The sequence below is a fragment of the Sesamum indicum genome, linkage group LG12 (assembly GCF_026168435.1).
Source record: "Sesamum indicum cultivar Baizhima isolate 11 linkage group LG12, ASM2616843v1, whole genome shotgun sequence".
NCBI classification, from domain to species: Eukaryota; Viridiplantae; Streptophyta; class Magnoliopsida; order Lamiales; family Pedaliaceae; genus Sesamum; species Sesamum indicum.
In genome coordinates, this window is record NC_142668.1 from 6,723,955 (window position 1) to 6,735,477 (window position 11,523).

The 11,523-nt window shown below is 33.6% G+C and overlaps 1 protein-coding gene across 1 annotated transcript; it reads left to right on the forward strand.

Annotated features, from left to right (window-relative positions):
• The first annotated feature begins 210 nt into the window (after nucleotides 1–210).
• On the forward strand, nucleotides 211–1,254 carry LOC105178649 (uncharacterized). The gene has a single exon (XM_011102159.3). It carries the CDS (start codon nucleotides 242–244, stop codon nucleotides 1,058–1,060), a length of 819 nt encoding a protein of 272 aa, XP_011100461.3. The 5' UTR covers nucleotides 211–241; the 3' UTR covers nucleotides 1,061–1,254.
• The last annotated feature ends 10,269 nt before the right edge of the window (nucleotides 1,255–11,523 follow it).

Consider the following 11,523-nt stretch of genomic DNA (forward strand, 5'->3'; position numbering starts at 1 on the left):
ACTTAGCGGACTAAAATAAAACTTTTCCCTAAATGATTATAAGATAATTAATTATGAAAAAAATGGTTCTGGAGTCATTGCTGTCAAGTTGTCTAACAACTCCAAATCCTTGATGGATCCCAATCACTTTCACTAAATAGTTGTCTTGAATTTGGAGATAAAACATAGTACATAGTTTTGGTGTCTATAAGAAGCATTCTATGCTGTGCATTTTCATTCTTATTACACTAAGATCTTAATCATGGCCAACTACAATGTTGCTCAACTGCTAATCCTCCTCCTCAACTTGGGAACTTTGCTCCTTTCTCTTGCATGTCCATATTGTCCTTACCCTACTCCTCCCTCCAAACCACCAAAACTCCCTCCCAAATTGCCACCCAAGCACCCCCCCAAGGTCAAACCACCCCCCCATTCCCCACCAAAGCCTCCCGTCGTAAAACCACCACCCTACGTCCCCAAACCACCACCGTCCACACCCAAACCTCCCGTCGTGCACCCTCCAGACATACCCAAACCTCCCGTTGTGCACCCTCCGATAGTGTATCCTCCCGTCATACCCAAACCTCCTATCGTGCACCCTCCAATAGTGTATCCTCCAGTCATACCTAAGCCTCCCATCGTTTATCCCCCGGTCATACCCAAACCTCCGATTATCTATCCTCCTATCATACCCAAACCTCCCTCCACACCAAAACCACCCGTCGTTGTGCCACCACCTCCACCGACTGTCACACCAAAACCACCACCTACAGAAACTCCGTGTCCACCGCCACCATCACCATCACCACCCAAGGCACAAGAAACATGCCCCATTGACACCTTGAAACTCGGTGCATGTGTGGACGTCCTAGGTGGCCTAGTGCACATTGGAATCGGCAGCAGCGCCAAGGAAGCATGCTGTCCGGTGCTCCAAGGGCTCGTCGACTTGGACGCAGCCATCTGCCTTTGCACCACCATCAAAGCTAAACTTCTCAACATTAACATCATCTTGCCTATTGCTGTAGAGGTTCTTGTGGACTGTGGGAAAACTCCTCCCTCTGGCTTCCAATGCCCTGCCTAGAGAAATTCCTCATCATTGCAGGGACTGAGATGTTCATCCTGGAGAAGTGTTGCTCTATTTCATCTGTATGATAGAAACTTTTTACTTCGTTTGAAGGGCATGCAGTTGCCCAGTCTCAGTGGGTTTGTATTGTAACTTTAGTTTCAAAATCTCAAGTAATGATAATTTCTTTCTTTCCCTCTAAGATAAATGTTCATATATATACTAGAGAAAAATGGACGTGGATTGAGTTTAGAGATGCATTTGACATGTGATTGGGGCTTTATTATAGTTTTCCTCATTTAATTATAAGTGTTTGGGATTTGGGTTTTCTAAAAAATGAAACTTGCAATTTATTTAGCATTTTGTATATTAAAAAAATTTTGTGCAGATCAAATTTAGTCGAACCAAATCAATTACTTAGTAAGTATGATACACTTACTATGTGATTTGTTACTTTTTTTGAACTATATATCAATTATACGATAAGTGTATTGTACTTGCTATATAATTGGTTCAAATTCGACCCAATCGAATTTGAAAATTGATTTCATTCTAATACTTGACTTTGAGGATTTGAGGATAGATTATGGTGGGAGGTTGAAAATTGACCGAAATGTCTTCAATTTAAGCCAACACATGACTTGCACGTCCAGATTTCTAATAGATTTATAATTTTCCAATAAAATGCATCCTCATCACATCGCAAAATTTACAAAAGTAATGATTTAAATCACAATTTTCATTTTTTAAAGGACCACAACGTCACCTTTTTTTGGTCTATATCTATACTATTTATAAGGGAGAACACCTTTTTGGTATTTTTCCCTTTTATGGTCTTTTTTTATTTTTATATTTAATTTATTTTTATTTGTTATCTAACTTTTCACTCCCCATTTTCGATCTTTTGATAGTTATTTCTTTTTTTTATTCGTTTTTTTTGTTTCTATTTTTAATAAATTTAATATTTATACATTTTATTAAATAATAAAATTCTATAAAAACAGAGTGTATCACAAATTACTCGTTTATATAAATATATATATATATATATATAAATATGAAGCACCAACAACTCAAATAACTATCTTGGCATGTTATTAAATGAATGGACCAAATTATCCATATTTGAAGAGATAATATCCATAAAGTTTTTTCTATTCCCATTTCTTTTCTCTTTTCATGTTATTTAGTATTTTCTTCTTTCATCCCACATCACTCATTATTTAAAGTTTTTATCTCCTCTATTTATTTTAGATTATATTATTTTTTAGGGTTAATTACACTTAAACCCATCTAAAAATATAAAATTGCACTTTCTTCTAAAGAAGTTTCAAAGTTATATTTATACCCCTTTTAAGAATTCTCCATTCACACCATTTACACCTATCCCTTTTATTATAATTTGGACTAAAAATGCCAACTTTAGCAAAAGAATTGCATAAATTTTAAAAAATGACCCCTCATTTAATATTCTCATGTCATAATTTTGTATTTATAAGGGGAAAATATAATAATTAACCTCACTCCATTATTTTTATGTATATGTTATATTTATCCCCTTATACATACAAAAATATACATGAGAATGCTAAATGAGGGGTAAAATTAAAAATTTATGTAATTCTTTTTGCTAACGTTTGTATTTTCGATCCAGACCCTAATGAAAGTATTCATGTCCAAACAGAGAGTTTTCGATGGAAGAATAAGTGTAATTTTAAAACTTTTTAAAAAGAATATATAATTTCACATCTTCGTGGCGAGTCTAAGTGTAATTAACTCCTTTTTTAATAATATTTTTGTTTTAACTTATAATAATCTAATAAATACCATAAAATATTTTCAATTTATATAAAAAATTGATAAATATCTTTCAATAATATATTTTGATATGTATAAGCACACACATCAAGCATGCAATCAATACTACTCTATATAATGTATCAACTGATTTTGTTCAATTTTAATTTGGACAAGAAATTTTCATAAATTATTAATATTACTCAAAGACGTATAATCTTCAATCCTATGGGGATTTGAAACTCCACTGGGTTCACAATACAATAAAATCTTAGCAAATAACCTTCTAAGTGCAGAGGGCGTTTTGAAACTTCGAGGTTCGATTAAGCACTCTCTAATACATATTTGGCTCTTGTTCTTCTATGTATATTTGAAAAACTTTGTTAACATAGTCTGGGAGTTCCTCTCGTCGGCTATCACATCAAAAATAGATTAATGAGGGATAAATTATATTTTTGGTCCCAAAAATGGAACTATTTTCAATTTTGGTCCCACACTCTGGTCAATTCGCACATTGAGTTCCATATGTGGTTTTTTTTTCAATTTGAGGACCATTTAGGAATTTTTGTCCAATTGATAATGGCAGCTGCTCTCTCTGTTCGTCAATACAATCAAAATAAGGGTAAATTACATTTTTAGTCCCATAAGTGGACCTATTTCCAATTTTGATCCTACATTCAGGCCAATTCACACATTTACATATGGGACCAAAATTAGAAACAGGTCCACTTATGGGACAAAAGATGTAATTTACCCTTATTTTGATTGTATTGACTAACGGAAAGAGCAGTTGTCGTTATCAATTGGACGAAAATCCCTCAATGATCCTCAATGAGACTCAATGTGCGAATTGACCGAGTGTGGGACCAAAAAATAGAAACAGGTCCACTTATAAGACCAAAAATATAATTTACATGATGCTTTGGTCCTTTGCACACATATTTGTGCAAATACTTGATGCTATATGTGGCAATCATATTTCAATAAGAACCAAGAGTTGTAAGGAACAACACAACCATTATCAACAACCACTTCCCGCTCATTGTCCGAAGCTACAAATCTATAGTGTTTTTGTCACAGATAAATAGGATACGAATCATACCCTTACACAGTACATTTTGCAAATGGTTTAGGGTAGCCTTTCTTACAACTCATATTTTTTGAGCATGGAGCATTATGATTGCTTTGTCTATATGGTCCGTGTATAATGTGTTTAAGCACTGCAACATACAACTCAGGTTCTTGATCTTTGTTTGGTGTTTATGCTCTAACAACACAGTCATAATCTTCGAGTGTGTTTATCTTATCATCCTCATCAAATATTACCAACATATGAACATGTGGTAACGAACTCAATGACATGCACATGTGCTACTATTTTTGTAGAATGATAACCTCGTATTTCAGAGAATCCTATTCGACTATTATCGAAATAGTGGAGTACGAAACTCCTTAATACAACTAATATTACAGATAATTAATGAATGAACAAATCGTAAATAAAATAACAGATTTATGAATGGTGGCTCAGGAAACCAGATCCTACGAACTCGGTCACCGAAGACTCAACGATTCATAAAGGTTCAGACCACGGCCACACCACCAGCAAGATCCGATGGAAACCTCAAGATCACTTAGATCTTTCATCAGTATTAACGTCCCAAAGACCCACACAGAGAAATCAGTTCACTCGTAATACTTTTTGGCTTAGTATATTTCTGATTCAATTGATGTCTCTCAACCGAAGGGGAGATCCCCTTTTTATAGGAGTAGGGGTTCGAAGAAAGATAAGCCTCGAGGACTCTCATTGATTTGATCAGAGAAGACTTCCCTTTCTATGAGGAAACAAACAGAATCAGAAGTTTAAGGGAAGAGGAGAGATTAGAAATAGTCAACCGTCGGATTTTGGTGGGTGGGCCTCCTAAGTGGACTCTTTTTATTTGGAATCTTTTTGGGCCATAGAATATAACATTTTTCCCAAGAACTCGTTTATGAAAGATATTTTTCTTTATATCACTATAAAAAAAAAGGCGGAATTTGGAGCAGGTTTAGAAATGGTTTGCAAGTTACCGAACTAATTTGGACCGATTTTGGAATGGTTGGACATCCGTTCTTATAAATGGCATTGTAAATATTTAGAAACAGTTTGTGCATGACCGTTCCCATTTGGGATGGGCATTGTAACACAATGTGAAAAATCGCTCCTAATATTAAATTTCTCTAAAAATTTTTATTTTTTTAATTTAAACGGTTTTGACGAAATTTGAAACGGTTGTATTATTTATATCGGGTTATTTTTGGAATGATTTTTGTAATATTCGTTCCTGAATTTTGGAACTATTTTTATTTGTATTGGTGATAAATATAGGAATGATCTTTGGAATGATTCTTTTGTCATTATTTGCAATAATATTAGGCACGGTTATATTTTTATTTGGAATAGTCTGTCTTATTTAGGAAGATGTACTTAAAATTGAAATAGTAATGGTATTAGGGGCAATCAGCCACTATTTAGGAACACGTATTTGAAATAATTTTAGTAATGGTGTTGGGAACAGTTAATGCAGTTTCGGAATACGTGTTTAGAACTGTTTTAGTAATGGTATTAGGAACGGTCATTTATTTAGATTTGTAATATTTTCTTTACAATTACTAATCGTTCATAATTTTTTAATTTATCTATAATTTTATAATTTATTTATATTTATAAAAATAAAAAAAATTAAAACCTAATCTAACCTCTCCTCGTCAGCAATGTCCATATCATCCCGGTTCGAGACCAGAGGGTCTGTCCGAGGTGGTGTTGCAGTCGAGGAGGAGGCCCGCATCTCCCTCATTATGGCCATCATGTTGGATATCATCATTTCGAGGTGGCCGATGTGGTCCTCCATGGCCAGGTTTGGCGGTGGAGGTCTCGGTAGGGGTGGTGATGATGATGTGAAGGTCCAGCTAGAAACGTGGGCCTCAAAACCAAAGCCAAATACTCGATCCTTGTTCTTGTCCCCAATTGCAGCTAGCCACATCTGCTGCTCCGTCATTGCCACCGAAGCCTCCGATTCGACCAGGGTATCATTGTCCTCTACCGTGGGTTGAGGCTGACAATCCTCCATCAGTTTCTAAAACGTCTCTTGCAAAACAAACAAAATTATAGTACTTTTAACCAAAATTTAATTTTTTTAAAAATATAATATTAATAAGCTACTTACCGGTTGGCTTGCTCCAACCACAGTCCTCCTTTTTCTTGTAGCACCATTTAAATAATTCCATTGCCTCTTGTAGAAGAAGAAAACAGTTAACATCTTATTTATAAAATAATGATAAACCTAAAAAAATAATGTGATTTACTTACCAACATCCTCTTGTGCATGCCGACAGAGGAAGATCCCCCAGTACACAGTCGAGGATGCCGTGGGGTTCGCCGCCCAATTCGCCTTATTGTTCGAGGACTCCTGCTGGATGTCCTTGCTAGCTCAATATACCTGAAGCTGGAGCTGGACCTCGTTGGCCAGCCAAAGTGGCTTGACCAGGCTGGGCTGGACGACAGAGAATGTCTTTTGGATGTACTTTCCAACCCACATGTGGAAGACCCAAAACATGGACTCATCGTCACAAACCCACAACAAGGTCATCTACAATAATAAAATTAAAAAAAAACATTAGTAAAATTTATTAGACAATTTAAATTATTAGATAATACCAAAATAATCTAAATTTGATTACCTTCATGCTCTCGAGCCTAAAATGCTGGTGCTCTGGTAGCACCTGCCTCAGACATGGCCACAGGTGGGGGAAGGGTGTCCCTGCACTACCGTATTGATGCGTTCGTGGAAGCGGCTGCCAGACCTAGAAGGACACATTTAAATAGACATTTTAAAGATAAAATAATACTAAAAAAATTTGATAAATGTATTTACCTCGGGTCATTGAGGGTGATGTACTGCTGCGCTGATGGTGGGGGGACTGGTGGTGATGGTGGTGGTGGTGGTGGAGCAGTCGCTAATGTGGAACACTGATGTATGGGATCATCTGCTGCTGGTGTAGCTCTAGATGGTCCAACATCATCTGGAGTCTGTGGTTCGGGGGACGGTGAGATCGTGTCAGGTGGTAGGGGTGGTCGAAAGATTGCTTCCCCAACCTGGAAAGCATCAGGCAGCACTGCTGGAAGTGGCTGGCCACGATCGCAGCCATGTCCTCGACCACGTGGTACAGAAGGCGTACCACCAGACAGGATCTAAATAAATTATTGAGAAATATTAGTCTAAATTTTTCGATTATTGACATTTATATGTAAATAAAAAAAAATATACTAATTCTTACACATTGAAAATATTATCATGAAGTTATGGTTATTGTACTCATTTAATTATTTATAAATGTATAATTCTCTTGTGCACATATACAAACAGGCTAAGCATTGCTTTAAGCTTGTTTAACCTATCACCTGAATAACAAGTACTACTTAAGTTTATCTATTTTTCTATAAACATTGTGCTTTGTTGACAAATGAAGATGGATAAACTTAACTAGTTCTATTGGCAAAATTCACTTAATGGGCTAAACATACTTAAAGACATACATGATCTGTTTATACATAGTTATAAAGGAACTATATATTTTTAAATAATTATTAATTATTAAAAATATTTTCATCAAATTGTGGCCATTGTAATGACTATGTAATTGTATTTTAATTTGAACTATTACCCTAATATTGGTATTTTTGACATAATTTTGTAAATAATATTATTATTAGGATTATTGGTCTAATATTAATAAAACAAAAAAAATGTTCCAAAGTGTATCGGATTTTAGAACGGATTTGAAACACATTCCATCTTCAGCAAAAGTCATAATTAGGAACGATTTTTCGCATAATTGATTATGTGTACTCAAGCCATTCCAAATTGTACATCATTTTGGGATACATTTACTAACTGTCATCTTTTGGACATCCATTGTCACACAGAATGGTCATTGCAAAACATCCCTAATTCTAATATGTTTCAAAAAGAGTTTCAACCAATTACTGTTGCTATTTTTGAATGGTTTATGCATTGGATTTTTGTAACTGATTGTTTGGAACATCTATTGGAACGGTCTGACTGTTCCAAAGTTGTAACTAAAAAAAATGATGATCATGACGTCATCTATCAAGTTCCATTCCTTATGTGTCTCAAAACATTGAAATGTATTTCAAAATTATTTCCTTACCGTGCCAAATTTCGCCTTTTTTTGTAGTGTTAGCTCTTCATATTTTGCTTGAAAAATCCTAATTAATAAATTAGGATGGTGTCGAGGTGTTTGTTCTGGAAGGAGTTGATCCTTTATCTCTTTCCATGAAGGACTGTATGTCATAATCAAAACAATATCTGGCTTACGAAACTTTTGTACAATTGCCATCAAAACTTGATACCTCCGATACATATCTTGTGGACTATCAATAAATGAAGATGACAAATTATTCGGGAGACAATATTTCCTAAAGCAAAAAAGAAATGATAAAGTAAATTTACAGATTTAAGAATTATATTAGAAATTGAAAAGCTTCATTGAGGTTAAATAAATATTAACCTACATCATTTTATCCGGCATTCAAACAATCTTGTTATCCTTCCTATAACTCAGTTCAAATATCGTTCTAGTGAAATCTAATCCATTGTATCTTTTAGACATCGATCTTCACATAATTGTGAACAACATATTGTTGCAATAAATGTCCTCCATGAATATCATTATGGTGAAATTAACTCGAATAACTAAACATCTCACATAACTCAGCTTGAATATCATTATGGTGAAATCTAATCCAACATAACTTTTAGGCCTCGATCTTCACATAATTGCGGACAACATATTGTTGCAATTAACGTCCTCCATGAAAACTCATTGAGGGAGTAATATACCGAATCTATGATTTAGAAATAATAATGATATTTGAAAAAATCTTATAGTTAAACTATAAAGGACAATTTTAGTGTTAATCATACCTGTAGCATATATGCATAATAATCACAACTCATGATTCATCTTGCATGGATTGATTGGTAGTTGATATACCAATCATATGTTCCACATGGAAGTAACATCAGATATTGCAAGATCATAATATCTTGCATAATCCTTGATATTAATAAGCTCACCACAAACTGTTTGAACTATTATATCTCTACAACTTGCATTTATCAATTCTTTTCCACCAACTAATATTGCCGCCACTTGTGAGGCTGTGGAAAGTGTGTATTGAGGATGAGTCCTAGGCCTCTCTAATAAGTAGCCTTTAATCATGAATATCAGAGCTTCGTGCAAGTTGGCAACAGGTCTTGACAATTGGGATATGTGCATCTAGCATATGTCCAATCTTATCAATCAATTCAGGATCCAAACCATCATGGGAATAGGGAGACAATCCTATGGTATATTAATGCTGAATGTGTAGATCCGTTAATTAAATGTTGGTGAATTTTCATATAATGCAACGCCCATGGAAGTGAACGAAAACACATGATTTTAAGCATGTATATTTTGCCTGAAGATATGACCCTTGCAGACTCATCAGTAAAAACATTCAGCAATTGTAACGGCATTTTTGAAATGTTTACTTTACCTTCTTTACAATACAAGTATTGTGTTTCCCAACGAAAAAACTTAGTCTGACAGTATGAGTAAATTCAAGGTGGTGGGAGCTCTAATTGACAAACATTGCACGAAGAGTAACAATTTCTTGAACAGTTATGAAAAGAATTTGTTGGAATTCTTCTTGCATGTCATGTACTATTATCATATTGAGGTTCATCTATAAAACGTGAACTTGAAGTATTGTAAAATTATATATCGCTATATTCTCATTTTCAGACACCCCCAACACATCATGCATCAAATATAAGATTTCGATGTATTTTTTCATTTCACGTACACCATATCGTCAATCAAATTAAATCATTCACCACTCATATATTTTAGATAAATCAACTTCAGAATGAACCACATATCTATATAGCAATAATACCATAAATAAATGGGACATATATAGATAATATTAATTGTTTACTTACCTTGATCTTACAACGCTTTTATTTACTCAATCGATAATTGCCAGTCTTTTCACTTTATCCCTGTATCCTATAATGAGCTATACCACATACAATTAATATATCGATAATATTGTAATTTCTTTTAAATAGGATATTAAATATTATTCGCACAATTTCTAATAATTCTGTATATTTTATTTCTACTGAAATATAAATCTTCATTCTATTTCTTCTTAATAACTAGACACTCTAAGCTTCATAAAGATACTTATAATTTATCATTTAATTAGTAGGGATTCTTATAACCAAACCCCATATATTTTTATAATTATCATTTTTAATAACATCCCTAAATTAGGTTATCATTAAGAACCTCATTTTTTCTCTTTAATAACATAATATTTTTTAAATATAATTTTTGGAATATTTCTATGAATTTTCTGTCAATCCCTAGCTACAATATAATTTAATTAAACAACAGTACATAGAATTACGTATTTGGTTAATAATTTCGATGAAATTGTATAAATTAACTATAGTAATATTTAAATCTAACAAATTTAATTATTTAATTAACCAACGATATTATTTTTATATCCGATTTGATATTCAATGCAGCACTATTTTAAATAGCTAAACTCGTAAAATATAACGATTAAATAGTATTATCACTCAATATAAAATATTTAATAAAAGGAGTAATTAAATAATATGATTATATAAATTAAAAATAAAATTTCCATACCTCTGGTTCTTCTTTTTTCCGCGAGAGAGAATTCCAATTTTTCAATTGGTTTATGTGTGTTGTGTGTTGTGAGTTGTGTATGTGTGTGTGGGTTGTGTGTATGTAAGGGAAAAGGGAAAGAGAGTGAGGCGGTGGGGGTTGATGGCCCACCAGCCCGCTCTCAACTCTCTTTCCTCTTTATATATATATATATAATATTATTATTATTTATTTATTTAATTAATATTTTTAATATTCATTACATCCTTCCTAAATTTTCTTAATTAATATAATTATCTCCAAATATTATAACGAATTATAATTTAATCCGTTCAAATTTTATTATATTTAAATTATGACCTATAATTTATTTACTAATCACTAAGTTTCATAAAAATTTACCAATTAATCCGATAATTATGTATTTATAATCTTTGGGCATCATAATTCTCCCCTCTTAATAAAAATTTCGTCCTCGAAATTTAACTAACTTACCGACTCAGGGAATAAATATGGGTATGTTTCTCTCATGTTCTCCTCAACTTCCAAGGTGACTTCCCTTGGAGAGTGATGACTCCATTTGACCTTCACCATAGGTTTTTCTTTATTTTTTAATTTCTTAATACTGCGATCCAGAATTTTTATTGGATCTTCTACCTATTCAATCCCTTTGATATCTCTATCTCTAGCTCATGTAAAATGTGACTAGGATCGGATTAGTATTGCCGCAGCATAAAAACGTGAAACACGTCATGTATCTGTGATAATTCTGTCGGTAACGCTAACCGATAGGCTAGTGGTCCAACTTGCTGTAGAATTTTATATGGCCCAATATATCTCCGACTCAACTTTCCCTGTTTCCCAAATCTCAAGATTGCTCTCCATGGTGTTACTTTTAGAAAAACTCTTTCCCCTACCTCATAGTCCAT

Coding starts and splice junctions, on each gene's coding strand:
- LOC105178649 (XM_011102159.3), top strand. CDS start 242: ATGGCCAACTACAATGTTGCTCAACTGCTAATCCTCCTCCTCAACTTG.